Source organism: Lissotriton helveticus, chromosome 11, assembly GCF_964261635.1.
Source record: "Lissotriton helveticus chromosome 11, aLisHel1.1, whole genome shotgun sequence".
In the NCBI taxonomy this organism is placed as follows: domain Eukaryota; kingdom Metazoa; phylum Chordata; class Amphibia; order Caudata; family Salamandridae; genus Lissotriton; species Lissotriton helveticus.
In genome coordinates, this window is record NC_136072.1 from 310,403,129 (window position 1) to 310,424,488 (window position 21,360).

The window sequence follows — 21,360 nt, forward strand, 5'->3', positions numbered from 1 at the left end:
GGAGCTGCCCTGGAGTCCTGGTTGCCCTGGTGAAGTGGTTAAGGACCACTCTACTTGCAGACAGGGCAGTGTAAATTGCAGCCCTTCATTGGCGGAGTTCCGGCGAGGTGGTTCAAATGGTCCCCTCACTTCTGCTACTGACTTCATTCCCTTGGGTCCGAGGCAGTACCGGGGTCGGCGTCTAGGACCTGAGTGCACAGGAAAATCAAACGCTCATCATGCGTAAAGACATGGCGGCAGTGTCCCATGGAGTGAGCACAATCAGTGAGTACACAAAGCTGCACCACCCAACGCAGACAATAACTCGGCCAGCAGGCGCTATTGACTCTGGAGACAGCCTGAAGGCAGTGACAGTCATCCAAATCAGACCTACTGGCGGCCATTCAGGGGTCCCATACTGCCCTTGAACACAAGATCGAAGTTGTCTTCATAGACGTCAACCTCCTCCGAGCGGATTTGAGGAATGTAACAGAAAAGGTCAAATCTGCAGAGAGCAACATATCTGAGCTGTTCGGAGAAGTTGTGGTCCTTAAAACCTAGAAGGCCCAGATGACTACCCTCACAGCAGACCTGGAACGGAGGGCTGAGGATTCAGAGGGCTGCTCCCAACTCGTGTAAGATAAGAGTTCTGGGGTTCCCAGAGAGAGTGGAAGGGACAACTGTGGAGCAATTTCTTGAGAACTGAATACGGACGGAGCTTAAACCACAGGGCGTATCCGAACTGTTTGTGGTGGAAATGGCACACAGGTCTGTGGTGCAACCTCCACACCCTTGTAGGCCTCTACAAGCCATCTTCAACAAGATTTTAAATTCTCGTGACAGAGACTGCATTCTCCGAGCAGTGCAAGAAGGATTAGCTCCTCTGTTTGAGGACACTAAAATCACCATATACCCAGACTATAGAAAATAAGTTAAAGAGAGGGTGAAATCCTGTTCAAGACGTGTGGCTGTAGATAAACATGTTTTGCATAAGTCCGCAATCTAGTGTTGGGCTTGGATGATTACAAGTTGTTTTTCTTTGAAGAATTCTTTTGACTCACAAGACTATCTGACTCTTCCCCTCGGTAACATTGTGCATGGGCATTGATTCCATTGTTAGATGGTTTCTTTTCGCCAACAGGTTCGGATGTACTCACTTGCGCTCCGGGTCAAGATAGTTTTCGGCCTCCGTTCCGTTAGCTAGTTATATCTGCATTCAACGGTATTGTTTACATCCTGTAAGTTATCTTCCGTGTAAAGAAATTTCGACATGTCGGGATCATCGACTTGCCTCCTCGACCTACAAGCCACACCCAGCTCAATCGTTTTCTACTGTAACAGCTATCCAGGAAAATGAGCTGCTAATGGACCGCACTCCGTTTAGTTTTTGTCAGCAGTGCCATTCAAAATACTCTCACACACATCTTCACTCGGTCTTTAACTTATGCCTCTCCCCAATCATCAGGAAGGTACGTGTGAGGCTTGCAAATCATGCCAATCGAAGAAAACTTCGCGACAGACGTGCGCGTTGTCCCGAGATGCAGCGCAGAAACACAGACACGCCCGACCTCTTCCGTCTGCGACAACAAGTTTAAGAAGTGTCTGCAGGCCAAGAAGAATTGGTCTCCATACACAGTTCCGGTTTAGACACGGGACAGGAACATCATTAAAATCCTGCCAAGCTTGTCGGATTGTGAATACTTCTACCCCAGATCCAAAGCATAAAAAAATCACTTCCCTCTGATAAAACTGCTCATGGGCCGCCACTGTTGAAGAGCCATGGCACGTACCAAAAAATATCTTTGGATGCCCCGCCCCGAGCTCGGCACAGAAATCTTGGCTTTCTGCAGTAGCCTCCACCTCCACCAAATCAGACTGCGTCCTCAAAACAGGAGTCTTCGGACCAAAACAAAAACCATTACTTATTCAGTACAGCATGGCCAGACACCAAAATCGAAAGACATTCCAGAACAGAAATTGTTTTACTTTTGGGCCCAAAACGTTTGCAGTCGGATCGAAATTGCTACCTCAACCAGTTCTCAAGGCGATGTCTGATAAACTCAATCTGAAACAGAAAACCTTACAAATACAGCCTGGTACAAAAGGATTATTGTTCAGCCAGCTAAGCCTCAACTTCCCTAGGAGCCTTTGACTGTTCAAGAAGCACTGGCCACTTCACCATCCCCTCCTTAAAAAACAAAAGGACAAAGACACTAGTCCTGCACAGCCACATTTACTTAACTCTCCATCACAACCTACAACTCCACCTCCTCATTTTTCACCAGATGCACAGGAGGAAGACATTTCACCACATCAATCCCCTTCACACACAGAGGATACTGATTAGGACTTTATAGACCATCCAAATCCTCAAGGCTCTTGGTATGACTGACATAGAGCCACAGGACAATACTGAACCTGACCTCTATCCTTCACCAGCAGATGATACCTCGGCTTTCCAGGATTTAATTGCTAGGGCAACAGCCTGCCATCAGGCTCCTTTACATAAAGATCCCTTCGACAATGACTCCTCTTCAAGGATCTCACTAATGCTCAAAAAGGATCTCAATATTTGCCAATGCTAAAAGGGGTTCTCAGTCATGCCAATGAAGTGTTTAAAGACCCAGTTAAAGCTTGCATTATCACACCTAGAATAGACAATAAGGCTGCACCTTCATACCCTATATATATTAGAGGTCAATTAACACCAGAGTCTCTAGTTGTAGCAATTTCTAGGAAAAGAGAAAATTCCCAAACCGCTAGGGATGCTCCGCCACCTGATAAGTAGTCACAATTAATTGAAGCCTCAGGCAAAAGGGTTCCAGCGCAATCAGCAAACCAATGTAGAATGGTTAATAGCCAAGCTCTATTAGCTCGCTACAATAGAGCACACTGGGATGAGATGGAGGGGCTCCTCCAACATCTCTCACAAGAGTATAAAAAGAGGTGACAGGAGTAAGTTGCAGAAGGAAAACTAATTACAAACAATTCCATTAAATGTGCTTTTGATGCAGCTGACACTGCGGCTAGAAATATAAATACCGGCATTCTACTTCTTAGACACACTTGACTTAGAGTGTCAGGTGTTCAACCAGAAGTCCAACAAGCTGTCCTTAATTTACTTTTTGATAAGGAGCACCTCTTTGGGCCTCAAGGTGACGGAGCCCTAGAAAAAAATCAAAATGGACACAGATTTGGCAAAATCAATGGGGGCGCTCCATCATTTCCTTGTGTTTGCTTTGTTTGCCCTAAGTTGGCAGGGCCTCTTGCTCACTATGCTACTGGATTTAGGCTAGCCTGGCAGATGAGGGTTGAAACCCCGAAGTTGGTCCTAGAATGCTTGTTTCTGGTCCAGTGAAGACCTGGCTCGGCAGTTCGGCTGGGCTGTTCTCATGAGAACAGTGTCATGACTGATTTGCATATGGCTGAGTCGAACTGGGCTGACAAAGTGAGCTAAAGTACGACGATGAATTGAACCCAGATCTGTGACTGGGAATGAGTGTCTGAAAAGTTTCAGCACTCCCTCCATCATCTCCTTGTGTTTGCTTTGTGCTACAAACCAACACATTCCATGGTTCCTTTCGCCGCCCCTCATTTAGACAAGGTACTAGGTCTGTCGCTACTGACAAATCAACAACTGCCTACAAAAATCAAAGTTAATCCTCACCTTCTAGAGGGTTCTACAGAGGATCATATAGGGGGAGCAATTTCAAAGGGCGTGGTGGTGGAAATTCAACCTGCACACCCAATAACTTCAACAAACTATGACTTCATTCACGTTCTCCCTGAACACTTAACACCTGTAGGGGGATGTATTCTATTTTGTCTACTGCAATGGAGTCTATTACCACAGATCAATGAGTATTGGACGTTATCTAACATGGTTACTGTCTGGATCTCGTAAACACTCCTACAAACATCCCACCACGCAAACACAACCTCTCTGTTCAGCACCAAACTCTACTTAAACAACAGATAGCAGATCTTTTAACAAAAGAAGCAATAGAGCCAGTTCCAATTCAACAACAAGGAATAGGGGTACATTCCTTATACATTCCCATAACTCTGTTCACTCCGACCCATTCTGGACCTCAGAGCACTAAATCGTTACATTTTGTCAGAACACATTCACATGATCAGCCTTCATTAGGGCATACCATTACTTTAACAGACAGATTTCATGTCCACACTAGACCTTAAAGATGCCTACTTTCATATACCCATTCACTCAGCACATCGAAAATACTTACGTTTTCTATTCCAAGGAAAACATTATCAGTTCAAAGAGCTTCCCTTCGGAGTCACACAAGCTCCAAGGGTGTTCACAAATGCCTATCCCTAGTAGCAGTACATCTACGAAGGGAAAACAGTCATGTCTTTCCTCACCTAGACGATTGGCTTCTAAAGGCAAACAATTCAAGCCTCTGCAGACAACTTACTCCCAAAACGTTAACTCTCTTACATCAGTTAGGGTTTACAGTCAACCTGCAAAAATCTTATTCGCAACCAGCCCAAATACAACCATACTTAGAGGCTCAATGCTCACCTAGAGTTAGCATTTTCAAATTGAGTTAGGATTCAAAACATTCTATATTTAGCATAACAATTTCAAACAGGAGTACACATCTCAGTCAAATTAGTACTAAGACTACTAGGCATGATGGCATCCTGCATAGCCATAGTTCTACATGCCCGCATACGTGTGAGACCACTGCAAGAATGCAGTGGCGGCTGGTGACATTTGAGAGTGGCGGGGCATAAAAAATCAGGTACACCTGTCATTTGGACCCAGCATACAAATTTGAAGGTATGCCTCACCGCAAACATGGATAGCGCACCCTATTTGTAATACGGCTGCAGGTTTGCTGCTATCTGCTACATTTCCACACACTATACTTTTACAAAAGTGAAATAAAACTTTACAACTAAAGTTTATGTTCTTAGTTAAGTAGTTATACAGTCGTCCATTGTTATTGGGCTTTGAATGGCAGCATTTTTCTTGCCATTGCATTTTGTACCAAGTGGCCTTAAACCAATCCCAAAAACATCTATCTTGCATATCAATTCATTCCCTTGTAAGAATTAGCAGCTTAGGAATGGTTTTTGCAGTCAATTTGGAACCCAAGTTACACAACATTTAGTCGTCGTCATTAACTCAGGACTGATTTGACATAATTTCTGATCTCTTGCAACAGCTGGCCACAGGTCATTAAAAAAGAAAATCAGGGGTAACATGTACAGATTACACAGCCATTCATAAAGTCCACACGATCAAAAAAACAATTACGGTTCTTGAAATGAACGTGCTGGTAACAAGCCGGAGTAGGAATGATATTTTAATTTGAGTATGCAAACAATTCATCGCGCCAAACAGCCAACCTTGCGCCCCATTTTGCCATCCTTTATCTCTTGTGATCTGGTTGTGTGGTGCTGGCTCGGTGTTAGGGTGGGTGCCGGATAAACAACAGGCTACATTTTCAGAGCACGGAGCCAAACTGGCAGAGTTCCCGCTCACTTACTAAGACGGAGCTGTCACACTGACCTTCACCGAAATTCTGAGCCTGTGAGCCATTACTACAGGCGGCACTGCCCTGCAGTCGCGGCTGGCATTACGGGCGGGGGGGGTTGGAATGGGGTCGCACTCGAGTCGCGACGACCTGAGGGGATGAGGGGGGAGGCGGGAGGGGTTTGGACTTTGGTAACAACATAACACATTAACACAAATACAAATATAATTAAGTAAAAGTAAACTTACCGTTCAGCAGACTCCAGAGACTCCGTCCCGATTCCCGCCGTCCTCGCTTTCAAGTCCTGCAGGCAGCACGTCATCAGGAAGGCGGCGCGGCAGGCAGCCTCCCTCTCCACCGCCGCGTTTTTAATTGGTGCAGCCGGCTGCCCCAGGCTACGTCATTTTCTCTCTGTATGCTGCTGCTGCAGCATACAGAGAGAACAGGGAGAGTTACTCGAGGGCAGGGGGGAATGGCTTTCCCACTGTTGGTAATACTGTCTGTTTGGGCGGCCTCGGGCTGCCCAAACAGACAGTATTAACAACAGTGGGCAAGCCACTCCCCCAAGCCACTCCCCCCTGCCCTCGAGTAACTCTAAACCAGGAAGTTGTGCTTTCTCGCCGTGCGAGAAGGCAGAAACAATGGTAGTTATATAATATGATAACTACCATTTGTTCTGCCTTCTCGCACGGCGAGAAAGCAGGGGGGGCGGCGCCCCAACGCCCCCTTGGAGGAATCGCCACTGCAAAAATGCCTCTCACGTCAATGGACTCCTGGTCAGTTACGAAATCTAGTGTTGATAGACATGCACACATCACACTCTGCATTGGTTGACCCAGTTCCCTAAGCCATGCACAAAGTGGATGCCTCTCTTACAGGTTGCGGCATACCTCAAGCTTCATCCCTCAGCCCCATCCTGTTCAACATGTACATGAAGCCCCTGGCCAACATCGTCAGAACCCACAGCATTAACATTGTTTCCTTTGCAGACAACACCCAGCTCATCATCTTGCTCTTGGAAGACCCCTCCACCACCAGGACAAACTTCCACAACTGCCTCACGAGTGTCTCCAACTGGATGAAGACCAGCTGCCCTGAAGCTCGACACGTACAAGACAGAGGTACTGAAGAACTCCTCCCTGTGGAACCACGCCTGGTGGCTCTCTGAACTTGGACCCACACCAACAGACCATGCTCATGACCTCATGACCTTCGCATTATCCTGGACAGCAAACTCACCATGAATGACAGATCAATGTGGTGGTCTCTGCCTGCTTCCACACCCCTATGCATGCTTCGAAAGATCTTCAGATGGTTCCCCGCCAACACCAGGAAAACTTTCCCTCCAGCGCTAGTCACCACCCTGCTGGACTATGTCAGCACACTCTCTACACCGGAATCACCACCCAACTCCTGAAGAAACTCCATACAATACAGAACTCAGCTGCTAGGCTCATCCTCGATCTTCCCAAATGGACCCACATCACCCTTCACCTCAGGAACCCCCACTGGCTCCCCATTCAGAAAAGATGCCAATTCAGGATGCTGACACGCTCCTTCAAGGCCCTCCACACCCAAGGATCATCGTACATCAACCACCGCTTGAACTTCCACCAACCGTCCAAACACCTGTGCTTCACCTCTATCGCACACACTCCCCATATCTGCTGAAGCCACAGTGGAGGACACTTCTTCTACCTCACCGCCAAGTACTAGAACGACATTCCCCCTCCTCCTCTGAACATAATTTTCGCTCCCAGAATTCAAAAAGGGACCTGGCTGTTCGATTAGGCCCATCAAGAATCGTGCGCCTGGATACCCTCAAGGTGATAAGCCGCGCTCTACAAATCCTGATTTATTAAGGGGGCCTTTGAGTGGTTACCTGTCTTGCCACTGGCTTGACAGGTAACACAGGAGTTATAAAACTCCTTCACCTTCTGGTACATGTTTGGCCAGTAGAAGTAAGTGACTAGCCTACTCAAAGTCTTTGCCTGGCCAAGATGCCCATCTAAGGGTATGTAATGAGCCAGTAAGAGTAAGAACTCTCTGTATTGCTGATGCACTACCACGCTCGTAGTGGCAACATGTTTGGGATCTCTGGCCTCCGTATGCTGTGGCCCGTTCTCCCAGTAGGTCCTGTGAGAGCCACTGACATCTCCCTTTTCGAGTGCAGCAGTTTACGGTCTCAGGCTCTCCAGCGTGGGACAAGTCTTCGGTCCCTGGCTCAGCTCTTTCCTTGAGGGTCCCCCTGGGCCTAGGAGCTCTGTTGTGTAAGGCCCAAGTACCTGGGACTCAGTTCCCTCTGGGGCTGACATGTCTTCACCCTGAGAAAGGGGACCTGAGCTTGTCCCTTCTCAGAAGTTGGTTTCCAAGCCTTCTTGCCTTTTCTCTTGGGAGATTTGACCATTAATCCAGGCTCCAATAGCTCTTTTTTCACTCTGGGCTTTGCTCTGTGCTCTTGTTTTTACGCACGCCTTTTCAGGCCTTCCCTAGCATGGGATCTTAGCTGGAAGTCTTTGAAGGACTCAGACTCTGAGGGTGAGGAGAGGCCTCATACCTCCTCCAGGAAGAGGAAGGAAGAAGATTCTTCTCATGTCCAAAAAGATCTGAAGAAATCCAGATCTCAGAGCAGGGATACATCCCTTGAAGAAAAAAAAGAGCAGCCTGATCCATCAAGATCTGGCTCTGCGCCACATACTCCCTCACAGAAAATCCGGCCGTCAGCGAGTTCGTCGACAAAGCTCTCTCCGTCTGACCTCTGTCACCGCTGGATCTGGTACGCCGTTGAGGGTATCATCGACAACTGCTACGCTGCTGATGGTCAGGACGACGACTCCTGTAGCGTTGCCAAAGACTGAAGTGGCGATTTCGGCGGCAATTGTGAGGACTTCAACCTCGACGAGAGCTTCACCGTCGACGGTTCAGCTCGGTGCTGCGTCATCGGCGAGCGTCTTTATTCCATCGACCTGGTCAGTCATACCTTCCTCTATACTGTCTACGACCCCATCGATGAAGGGGAAAGACAATACCGTTTCCAAAGGCAATTCCTTCTCTCTTGCAGGACTTTTCCAAGATCTCCCCCTTGACTCCCACTAGCCTCTTGGACTTCCAAGAATCAGAGGATGAGGGTCCTTACAGTCCTGCATATTGTCCTTCGCAATTGAGGGTCAAGTGCCGTGAATCTGAGGACAAAGTGATACTGGATGACCCTTCTACATATCTAGAGGGTGAATAATCCTTCTCGGACACAGGATGTCCCAGCAGGCAATGCTTAAATACTTTTCAGAAGCATTATCCTTATGAGGAGCAGTAAGAAGAGCGTCAGCAGGAACCCTCCATTAACATTCCTATTTCTCTAGTTACTGACTTGCGTCTGATGCTCTGACTATACAAGCGTTTCCCTGAGGCCAATGCTACGCAAAAGCCACCTCCTAAACAGGAGGAACATACCGTCATCTCTGATCAGCAGGCTACACCTTCGCCGCCGGAACAGAAAACCTTACCGCCCTTGTAAATTCCTGTTCAGGCGCTAGACAGTGGTGACCAGCAGCTGGAAGTGGGAGAGCTGCAGTTGGACCCAGATTTCTGAGATGAATGGAATGACTATGTAGCTCACACACCGCCTTCTCCCACTCTGCCGATGGCTGACTCTCCACCGGCAGATATCGATAGTTTTCATGACCTTTTAGCGCAGGCGTCAAAACATTTTGATCTCCCCATGCCCGTCAAGCAGACAGAATGTTTTTTATATGAATTCACGGCCACTACGCATTGCTCCGACAGAGCCATCCTTATAGAGGACTTCCAGTAGCAAGAGGGCCTTAAGCTGAGGAAGACCCCAGCTTCCGTTCCGGCTGTTATCCCGAAATTGGATAAGAAATACAGGGCTCCTGAGTACTCTCCTGCTTATCTTTTTACCCATCCAAATCATGACTCTATTATGCAGGCCGCCCAAAAAAGATGCAAGAATCCTGCATCGCCATGTGCTGCCGCGCCGGACAAGGAAGGGTGCAGGTTGGATAATATTGGCAAAAGATTCTCTGCGCTGGCAGCACCTGCCATCAGGGCCTCAAACGCCATGGCTGTCCTTGGGAGCTATGAAAAACAAATGTGGTCTGACATCCCCCTTTGCTGGAATATTTGCCCGAGGATAAGAAGGTGGCGGCGAAGGATATACATTCAGAAGGAGAGAGAGAGAGCCTTAACAGAGATCATAGATGTGGCAATGGAAATATCTTCTACCGCCTTTTGGCAAATGGCGGGTGCTAAGGATTTGGATACGCCGTTTGACAGTGAGTATCTGTTTGACAAGCACGTGGATGAGGCTCTACAGTCCATTAAAATCGGACACTGACACAGCCAAATCCTTAGCTAATTTGCAACAAAATTAATTTTCCTCTTTTCGAGAAAGGGGAAACGGCCAATTTCTTTCTCGGCCCTAGCAGCGTTTCCAGCCCTACTATCTGCAGGGGTTTCGGCCACAATATTCCGCTAAATCCTTTTGCCAAACTTCCACGCCAGCATACATAAGAGCACCAGCACGCACACAACCTGCGTCTAGCTGAAAGTCTCACGTTGCCAACAGGAGGCAATGAAGGTTTGCAGGCACCCCAGTCCGTCTTCAATTGGCTCAAACTTGCTCCAAATTCTTCGCTCAGTGGAAAACCATTTCTTCTGACAAATGGGTGTTAGACATCTTTCATCATGGTCACACCCTGGAATTTCTTAAACAACCTCCAAATTTCCCTCCTCGGAAAACTGCGCACCGTCATCTTGCCAGACAAGCAATCGAAGAGGTGCCAAGCAGTCAACACAATCTGGGCTTCTACTCATTTCTTTTTAATAAGGAAAAAGACAGGAGAATTGAGGCATATTTTGGACCTCAAGTTGTTGAACAAGTTCATCAAAAGTCAACCTTTCAGGATGTTGCTTCAGGAGATTAGTCTTCTCATGGACACAGGGGGTTATATGACTTCCCTGGATCTTCTGGATGCGTACTTTCATATTCTCATTCACCCGAAGCATCATCGCTTTCTCAGGTTCGAGGTGGCAGGAAGCCATTATCAGTTCTAAGTGCTGCATTTTGGACTAAAATCAGCACCCAGGGTTTTCACCAAGTGTCGGGCACTGATGGCAGCTTTTCGCCGGCGTTTCGGTCACCAGGTTTTTCCTTACTCTGAAGATTGGTTAGTCAAGGCCCCATCCCTACAAGGTGCCAAGGAATCTACGAGAGCCTGTCTCTGGCTTTTTCACTCCCTGAGTCTCAATCTCAACAGGGAAAAGTCTTCTCTCGTGCTCTTTAGGTCACTGGTGTTCCTGGGAGCGATCTTGGATACTAATCGCTCAATGACCTTTACCACAAAAGAATGGATTTCACATCTGCAAAGGATGGTCAATCCATCTCCTCGAATAGGTGCGTTTCTGTGAGGACTTACAAGTCAATATTGAGGATGATGTCATCCTGAATCCTGTTAATCGCACACTGCCGCTTGCGAATGAGTCCTCTCTAGGAACAGCCCGAGTCTCGGTGGATTCAAACTCGAGGCTCCTTCTCCGACATTGTTTCAATCACTCCAGAGATGACCGCTGCAATGTCCTGGTGGGCAGTCTGGGACAATCTCTCGCTCAAGGCCTATCCTTTCTTCCAGCAAAACCGGAGATAGTATTGACAACCGACGCTACCATGAAAGGATGGGGAGCTCACCTCTAGAAGATTCAGGTCCAAGGGAAGTGGTCGGAACAAGAGGCATTGTGCCACATAAATCTGTTGGAACTGAAAGCAGTCTTTCTAGGTCTCAGATCGTTTTTTCCAAGAATCAAGGGATCGTTGATACTTGTTCGCAAGGACAACACAACCACCATGTTCTAGCTACAGAAACAAGGGGGACGAGGCCTCATGCAATGTCAAGCCTAGTGCACCAGATTTGGGAATGGCTAATAGACCACAACATATCTATGCAAGTCCAAGATGTTCCGGGGTACAGAAGGAATGGGCAGATTCCCTCAGCAGGGACACCCAACAGTGTCACGAATGGGAGCTAAATACCACTCCGCTAAGAAGGGTGTTTCACTGCTGGGGATTACCAACCCTAGATCTATTTGCTAAATCACTCAACAAAAAATGTGAATTTAAGCCAGCAGGTTTCCACAACCAGGCTCTCTGGGGAACGCTTTCCACTTTTCCTGGGAAGTAACATTTACTTACACGTTCCCTCCGTTCCCGCTCATTCCGAAAATTCTGCAGAAGCTCAAGCGGGAGCCCTGCTGCATTATTCTCATTGCCCCGGCGTGGGCAAGACTGTATTTGTTCAAGAGCTTTTTCGCCTATCAGAGTTCACCAATCAGTTTCCAACCAACAGATAATCTGCTCTCCATGGATCAAGGCCAAGGGGTTCATCCACAGATTTACACGCTTCAGTTGTCAGCTTGGCTTCTCACCACACAGAATTTGGAGAGTTAGTGCTCTCGGAGGAATGCCGATCCGAACTTAACAGAGCACAAGCTCCTTCCACAATTAAGTGCTGCTCTGCTAAATGGAGGCGATACTGTTCCTGGTGTGTCAAACACTCTTGTCATCCTCTCTCGTCGCCCCCAGGGGACTTTTTTCTGTACCTTTTTTATCTCGCCAAAACTGGTCTTTCCCACTCATCGATTAAAGTACACTTAGCGGCTATTTCCAGGTACAGGAGACGTCTGGGCCAGTAGTCTCTGTGGTCCAACAGACTGGTGAAAGAGTTTATGAAGGGTCTCTTTAGGGCCTACCCACCAATTCTGCCTCCTCCATTTCTCTGGCGCCTGAAAATTGTTTTGTTGCAACTTATGAGGTCTCCCTTTGAGCCGATTCACAAATATGATTTGAAGTATCTCTCATGGAAGGTGGTGTTTCTCTTGAGGCATTAGCGAAATTCGAGCCTTCACTGCAACAGAACCTTACCTGCAGTTTCATAAGGACAGAGTGGCACTTCACTCTAATGCTTCCTTCATTCCCAATGTGCCTACCACGTTCCATCTCAGTGAGCCGATGGATCTGCCTTCATTCTTTCCCACTCCGTCGACGCCTGCAGAGAGAGCTCTCCATTCTTTGGACATCCAGCATTGCTAGAAATTCTACTTGCAAAGAACCAAAATTTTGGGTAAATCAACCAGCTGCTCATCGCTTTTTCCGCCCCAATGAGGGGTCAGGCCTTGACTCGAGCATCTATTGCACGCTGGGTCTCCTCCACTATAACTTTCCACCATGAGAAAGCGGGACGTCCGCTTACGTCTAAAGTCACAGCTCACTCCACCAGGAAGATGGCGGCATCCTCAGCCCTGTTTGCCGGAGTGTCTTTACCCGACATCTGCAGGGCAGCGTCCACACCTTCACGAGGCACTAATGCCTGGATACATGGCAGAAGGCGGATATTGCTGTTGGTCAACTGGCGTTACGACGTCTGTTCGCATAAGGTAGGCCATGTCTTATTAATGTCTCTCCTTTTTTTCCTAGTTGGTCGCACGGTGGGATGGTTTACCTGTTTTTCGTAACTCCTTTACTTCATTGTTACTGCTTGCTATTCTGATTTAAGCATGTGAATCTATAAATGATACAATACTGGAGAAAAAACAAGTTACTTCCCTTTACACTATGGTTCTCCAGTATTGATATCTTTTATAGATTCACATGCAGGCCTCCGTCCTCCCCTTTTAGGTTCACCTTCCATACCTCTGTTATTTTACTAACTGTACTCATGCTTGAAATCTGAGGTATGGTGGCCCTGCAGGATGTGGATACTCTGGGTCTATGCTGTGATTGGCTGGAGTTAGGATGTTCTCTAATGAGGCTAACTAGTTACTAAATGTTATTGAATTTCAAGGGGAATTTATTTTAAAGCTTGATACTGCTTACTGTTACCGTGGGACTCCCACCATGATGACGGGAGATATTCAAGCATGTGAATCTATAAAAGATATCCGTACTGGATAACCACAGTGTACAGGTAAATAACTTGTATATTAGATATCACATATAAAAGTACAAATTGTAAGGAAGAGTCGCACCATTTCTTTAGCGGTGGGACAAGGTTTGCTATCTATTCATGCACTCCCATATGTGTCTTTTTTTAGTATATAAAATCACTCTAAACCGGCCTAAAACCCACAAAACCTTAACAAGTGTACAGGTCTAAAAAAGTGAGGTGAGTCAAGGAAGTGCCTCATGTAAGAAACACCGGGTGAGCTACTGGTAGGTACTCATCAGTTAGCTCACTGTGTCATCATTGGCACTTTCCTGACACAAAAGGAAACCAAAGCAAACTCCCAATTATGTGTAGTTGAAAAGAAGCAGTGTGTCAAAGCAAAGTGATAGCAATCCAAAACCTGAAGACCCCCATTACACAAAGGAGGCCATTTGTGCTACTCCGACAAGGTTAATATTGAGTTACGGAAAAACAAAATATCTGTGGGGTAAATCGAAGTGGGGTGGGGTAGATTGGATTGATTGGGCTGGAGTGGGGTGGATTGGAGTATGATGGGCTAGATGGATTAATTGAGTGGGGTGGACTGAGGTGGGGTGCATTGGATTTGAGTGTGGTGGATTGGACTGCAGAGGTGTGGGGTGGACTTGATGGGGTGGATTACATTGGAGTGGGTGGTTTGGATTGGTGTGGGTGAACTGGATTAGGTGGATGGCTTGGAGTTGGGTGGGCTGGAGTGTGGGGTGGATTGAAGTGGGGTCAATTGGAGGGGGTGAATATGCATGGGATGGGGTGGATTGAAGTGGAGTAGATTGGATTACAGTGGGATGGATTGAATTGGAGTGAGTTGAATTTAGTGGGTGGATTGGATTTAGGTGGATTGGGATGGAGTGGATTAGATTAGATTGGGGTGAGATGGAATGGTTTGGAGTGGGTGGATTGGAATGGGGCAGAATGTATTGGGGTGGGGTGGATGGTTCTGGGGTGGGGTGGGGTGGATGGTTTTGGGGTGGAGTGGGGCAGATGGTCTTGTGGTGTAGTGGGGCGAATGAGTGGCGTGAATGGTGTGGAGTGGGGCGGATGGTGTGGTCTTGGGGTGGAGTGGGGTTGATGGTGTGGTCTTGGGGTGGAGTGGGGCGGATGGTGTGGTCTTGGGGTGGAGTGGGGAGGATGGTGTGGTCTTGGGGTGGAGTGGGGCGGATGGTGTGGTCTTTGGGTGGAGTGGGGCGGATGGTGTGGTCTTGGGGTGGAGTGGGGCGGATGGTGTGGTCTTGGGGTGGAGTGGGGCGGATGGTGTGGTTTTGGGGTGGAGTGGGGCGGATGGTGTGGTCTTGGGGTGGAGTGGGGCGGATGGTGTGGTCTTGGGGTGGAGTGGGGCGGATGGTGTGGTCTTGGGGTGGAGTGGGGCGGATGGTGTGGTCTTGGGGTGGAGTGGGGCGGATGGTGTGGTCTTTGGGTGGAGTGGGGCGGATGGTGTGGTCTTGGGGTGGAGTGGGGCGGATGGTGTGGTCTTGGGGTGGAGTGGGGCGGATGGTGTGGTCTTGGGGTGGAGTGGGGCGGATGGTGTGGTTTTGGAGTGGGGCGTATGGTATGGTGTGGAGTGGGATTGGAGTGGTGTAAATTGGATCAGATTGTATTGGGGTGAGTGGTTTGGATTGGATTGGTCTGGGGTGGATTGCATTGAGTGAGGCAGTATGCTGTGGGGTGAGGTGGAATGGATTGGCGTGGATTGGAATGCACTTCACGATAATGTATTAAAGCATAATTTCTTTAATTGTACCTAAGGATAAAATACAATTATTTTGCAATGAAAGAATCCTAATCTTTTGAAAACAGCACCCGCAAGCAAAAAGAAAACATGAGTGCAAGGTGAGAATAGAAGATTTGGGGTGGGGTGAATAGGATTGTAGTGGGATGAATTGGAGTGGTACGGATTGGAACCGATTGTTCTGGATTAGAACGGGGCAGATTGAACTGGGTGGGTTGGGAGGATTGTAGTGTGGTGGGTTGGATTGGTCTGAGCTGGATTAGATTGAGTGGAGCAGATTGATGTGGGGTGGATTCTGGTTGATTGGAGTGGGGCGAATTGGGATGGAGTGTGTTTTGCATTTGGAATGTGGCGGACTGTTTTGCATTTGGAGTGTGGCGGACTGGATTCTGTTGGATTGAAGTGGGACAAATTGGAACGAAGCGGGTGGATTGGATTAGACATGGGCAGATTGTTTTGGATTGGAGTGGGGCAGAGTATTCGGATGGATTGAAGTGGAGAATATTGGAGTGGGGCAGGTTGTTTTGGATTGGAGTGGGTGGGTTGGGACAATTGGAGTGCGATTTATTTGATTGGGATGCGTGGATTGAGTGGGGCAGACTGGCTTGGAGTAGATTGGGGTGTGCTGCACGATTATGTGTTAAAGCATATTTTCAGAAATACACTTAAGAAAGAAACCGAAAGAAATGTTGCTTTACAATAAAATAATCCTCATCTTTTGAGAACAGCCCCCACACGGAAAATCAAAAGAGTATATGAGTGCAAAGTGATAAAAAAAGACTTGGCAAAATAAAAGGAAGTTCGCTATAGAAAATAAAATTTAGCAATTTTGTTTGTCTGGCTGGGCACGCTTTCATAAATCACACGCCTTCTGTTTGTAGGGCATTGGAGATTAAAAAGTAACAAAATAGTACCTCATTCACGTCGGGAGTAGGTAACGGCCTCTGATTAAGTTGAACCAGTCAGTGCTTGGTCCCTGCTTCACAGAGAGGAACAGAAAGGATGTTAGTCCGGCAGTGATGAATTACGAGGCTATAAAGAAGAGTGCCATGTAACCCAACAAATGGGTAAGCAACGGGCGGGCTCCTAGCCCTTTTTGCCTACAAGAGTGTCTCGCTGGCGAGCGTCGACATAAAAAAAATGGTCTGTTTTCATATATCTTCTCTTACGGTATAAGATGGGAAAGAAGTAAGGCTGCAGAAATCATTTCCACTATAAATCTGGTGTGTTAAAAAGCGAATGTTCATAAAAACGTGCTTTGAGCGTTTTATTATGCAGAAGTCATTGTTAAATTATTTGAAGAAAGGTAGTTTTGCACAATCCATTATTCTGTCTGCTTTGCACCTCTCGAAATACACCAGATGCTGCTTTCTCTCGGCAATGGGTGTGCTCGTCTTCTAACTTGTTCTCTGTTGATCTCCTGCAGTCTCGAAGGACGCTTTGAAGATGAGGAGCTGCAGCAAATACTCGACGACATTCAGACGAAGAGGAGCTTTCAGTATTAGCAGCAGAATGTGTGCATTTTCCCGTTTGTGGTTTCCAGTTCTCATTATCTGAGATTTTAAGCCGGAGAGGCATGAACATAGCCAGCACTTTCATGTGGATTACAGCGCCAGTACTCTGCAATGGAACATGCTATCACTTCTCTGTAGATCGTTAAAACACCAGTCATTCCAGTTTCACTCTATGCCCGTTCCTCAGAGGAGCAAACCTGGAAATGTCCGAGCTACCTGAAACTATTGGGGAAGAAACGCGGGCCTGGTTCCGAGGACACTACACCCAGCACTTCAGATGCCTGTGCAATTTGCCGAGTATACCACACCTCTATTACATTTTGGGAATGGGTGTAGATGTGATTGAAGTTTTTCCTCTAACCTACTATACGATTTGCCGAGACTGCTCGGTCTTAAACTGAAGCAACTTTTGTTCAGCCTTTTGTCCATCAGTAATGCGGGCACTGATAAAGTCGTAATTGGTGTGTATTTACAGTTTTTGTTTTGTTTGGTGCATTTATCTAAACGTTCAACGTGCTGCAACATTGATAACGCTCCAGGTAAATTATACAAAACAGTAGAAAGTAACTGCAAATATAGTGAAGCATGGTGTTGGGGCAAGTTATGGGTTCCTTGGGAATAAGATGTATCTGAAGCTTCTGGTTCCATACTCCACCACCACTGCCATGTTTTTCTGGGGCTTAAATTACTGTGACTTAGAAGATCTTTTATTTGTTACACCTAGTAGAAAGTGGTGTAAGTTCATGACTTCAAACCTCAGTGCTCTCACTATTCGAAATCTGCACCCTTCAATCCCCCCAAGAACGTGCAGGCCATTCAGTATGTGTTATTTCATTTTAGAATTTTAAGCACAAACATTTTTGGAACTAGTTGCCTAAATATAGCACAAGCCTTGGGCCGGGTGGGTAACAAAGCTCTGTTTAGGATTACCACGCTAGTAAGGGAAATACAAAAGGACATTAAAACACATAAAACGTAGAGAGAAAACAAAGTGACTAATAAAAAAATAAAATTGTAACTCAAATGCATAAAATGCCAAGCTCGAAATTACCGGAAACACCATACAGCCCATCAAAAGACATTGGGGGAATGGCATAGTTTTCCTAATTATTTTTTATTGCTCAGGGCATATTGTGCCTAACGGAGGGGTATGATTTTTTTTTTATATATATATCTACGATATACATGTCCATCTCGAATTTCGTTTGTTGTTTTGATGTTTTCTTGCCTATTTCTTTTACCGAATAAATAGATTTAAATGATAAACAATAAGCCGTTCTAGAGCCAATGTTTGGGTAAGCCATGCTTATTTTACAAGTTCTGTAAATGGAATTAAGTTTTTATCATTTGTTACTTGGTGTAACTTGTTACTTGATGTATTCCTTTATTTTAAATCGATGTATTTCCCTTCTCGTAGGCTGCTTTCTATAACTAATTTTGAATGCATATTTTCTGTTACTTTAATCAGTACCCTATTTCTTCATAGTCCAAATAAGGATCTAGTAAAACTCATACAGATAAGGTTTACTAACTGCTTTCCAGGTAAGGAGTAGCCTATGTCCTGAACTGAGTTTATTCCATCTATCAAAATCCAATTTTAGATTTTTTTAAGGAAACAACACATTATTTTCAGGTTTAACCTGATCTCTTTGTGTTTATTATTATTTCGAGCATATGGCATCCCGGGTAAGCGCATGAAATTTGAATAGAAACACCAATGACAAAATGCCATTGATGCGCCCTTGCCCGAGGCCAGGTATCTGCCCCACCTGTGGCTGGGGCCTGCAGTTACAACGTTGCCCCTTTTTTCATTATTAGCACATACTAAACATTTGTATTCCAGTTCTAATTCCTGCAATGGAATCATTAGATCTAATAGCAATAGCCTGTAGTTTCAAAGTCAAGTCAAATAATAATGGAAACAGTAGATATCACTGTTTACTCCCTCTGTAAGGATTAACATATCTGAATAAAAGCCTATCGTTATTTAAAAATGCACCAGACCGCTTTGTTTGTGGCAATAACCTCTACCAGGAGGGTATGTGAACTACAGGCACTGTCTTCACAGCCTCCTTACCTGATGGTCTTTCTGGACAAAGTGTTACTTCGTACAAGGGCATCTTTTCTGCCTAAGGTGGTACACACTTCCATCTAGGATGAGCGGTACCCTGCCCACTTTCTATGCACTCCAACAACCTTCCAAGGAAGAGGAGTGTCTCCGTTGTTTAGACCTGAAAAGAGCGTTCTCGTTCTACCTCGATCGAAGCAGAGAGTTCCGGGTGGATGACTATGTATAGGATACATGGATGCAAAGAAAGGCCATGCTGCCAGAAGAGAACTATATCCCAATGGGTTATCCACTGTATAAAAATCTGTTACATCTTAGCGAAGAATGATTCCACTGAAGAGCTTAGGGCCCATTCCACCAGGGCAAAAGCGGTCACCATTGCTCTTCAGTGTGGTGTTCCAGTTTCTGATATCTGCCACGTGGGCATCTCTGCACACATTCACCAGACAATACTGCCTTGATTCCCAGGTTCGCAGAGAAGGCCTGTTTGGTTGCTCTGTTTTGCAGGATTTTCTGGTCTAAGCCGTTAGGCAGTCCCTCCTCCGGGGATGGTATTGCTTGGGTGTCTGTTCAAAGGTAAGGAATCTGCGGCTAGATGTCTCTATCAGTTGGACAAGTTACCTACCTTCGGTAATGCCTTAGCTGGTAATCAGTCAATCAATCAATGCATTTGTATAGCGCGCTACTCACCCGGAGGGTCTCAAGGCGCTTGGGGGAGGGGGGTCCGCTACTGCTCGAGCAGCCAGGTCTTGAGTTGCTTCCTGAAGGAGAGGTGGTCTTGGGTCCGGCGGAGGTGGATGGGGAGGGAGTTCCACGTCTTGGCAGCCAGGTAGGAGAAGGATCTTCCTCCCGTTGTGGCTCTTCGGATGCGGGGAACGGCGGCGACGGCGTGGCTGGTCGATCGTAGCTGGCGGGTGGGAGTGTAGAAGGTCAGGCGGTCGTTGAGGTATCTGGGGCCTTGGTTGTGGAGAGCATTGTGTGCGTGGGTGAGGAGTCGGAACGTGATTCTCTTGCTGACGGGGAGCCAGTGCAGGTCTCTCAGGTGTCCGGAGATGTGGCTGTGTCGGGGGATGTCCAGGATGAGTCGTGCTGAGGCGTTCTGAATGCGCTGGAGTCTTTTCTGAAGTTTGGCTGTGGTTCCGGCGTAGAGGGAGTTACCATAGTCCAGTCGGCTGGTGACGAGGGCCTGGGTGACCGTCTTCCTGGTTTAGGTGGGGATCCACCGGAAGATCTTGAGTAGCATGCGAAGGATGTTGAAGCATGACGAGGAGACGGCGTTGACTTGTTTGGTCATCGAGAGGGAGGAGTCCAGGATGAAGCCCAGGTTGCGTGTGTGGTCCGTTGGTTTGGGTGCGCAGCCCAGGGCAGGGGGCCACCAGGAGTCGTCCCAGGCGGAGGGTGATGATCCCAGGATTTTTATTATTATTTATTTAGCGATTTATAGAGCGCCTGGTGACCCGGAGGCATCCCCGCACTGTAGCATTTGTGGAGGCCAGATGAGGATGAGGACTTCCGTCTTATCTGAGTTCAGTTTCAGGCGGCTGTTCATCATCCACTCGGCTAAGTCTTTCATCCCTTCGTGTAGGTTGGTTCTGGCAGTGGCGGGGTCGTTGGTGAGGGAGAGGATCAGCTGGGTGTCGTTGGCGTAGAAGATGATGTTGAGGTTGTGTTGGCGTGCGATGGCCGTGAGGGGGCTCATGTAAATGTTGAAAAGCGTGGGGCTGAGTGAAGATCCTTGTGGTACGCCGCAGATGACTTCGGTGGCCTCGGATCTGAATGGGGGACTCTGTGTTCTTCCGGCGAGGAAGGAGATGATCCACTCCAGTGCCTTCTCTTGGATTCCGATGTTGCTGAGGCGCTGCACTAGGGTGCGGTGGCAGACAGTGTCGAATGCTGCGGAGAGGTCCAGGAGGATGAGGGCCGCTGTTTCCCCGTTGTCGAGCAGGGCTCGGATGTCGTCGGTGGCTGCGATGAAGGCGGTCTCGGTGCTGTGAGCATCTCGGTGCTGTGTGCTGCGGCTAGAAGCATGATCTAGCCACAGATTCCTTACTGACCCACCCATCCTCCCTACACTGCGGAATTGGTTTTAAGTGTCAGGGGTGTTCCCCTTCAGGGCCATAGCTGTTCATTTTTTAACCATGGGCAGTCACTTCATGGCTTCGCACTTCTGGCATGGAAAGTCGTGAAAAGTACTGACGTCAGTGCGCCGGAGTGGCGGTTATATTGATGACGCAGACGTCATGACGATTACTGACACAACGTCACGTAGAGGTTACCGACGCCACCTACCGGCGCGCAGGGGTACTGCTAAGAAAAGTCTTCTGGATCCAGTCTGACGCCTGGAAGTTCAGAGGTAAGAAATCTGCGGCTAGATAATTTCTTTACCAGATAAGGAGTTACCGAAGGTGAGTAACTTGTCCAACTAGTACCTTGACAGCCAGGTCTGGTGGGAAGGACACTTTACCTGCTCGGTTTTGCAAGACTTTTTGGTGTGACCCTACTCCACAGTCCTCCGACCTGTCTATTTTAAGGTGAGAATCGGCAGTTGGAAGCATCCATCAGGAGAACAAGT

General features: G+C 47.3%; 1 protein-coding gene across 2 annotated transcripts in view; it reads left to right on the top strand.

Moving 5' to 3' along the window:
- POLR2D (RNA polymerase II subunit D) overlaps positions 1–17,989 on the top strand; it is a 616,144-nt gene extending 598,155 nt beyond the window's left edge. For both annotated transcript variants that reach the window (XM_078665584.1, XM_078665585.1), the window contains one exon: positions 16,633–17,989. In XM_078665584.1, the coding sequence (XP_078521710.1) occupies positions 16,633–16,711 (79 nt within the window). In that variant the 3' untranslated portion in view covers positions 16,712–17,989. The remainder of the gene's footprint in view (positions 1–16,632) is intronic.
- The last annotated feature ends 3,371 nt before the right edge of the window (positions 17,990–21,360 follow it).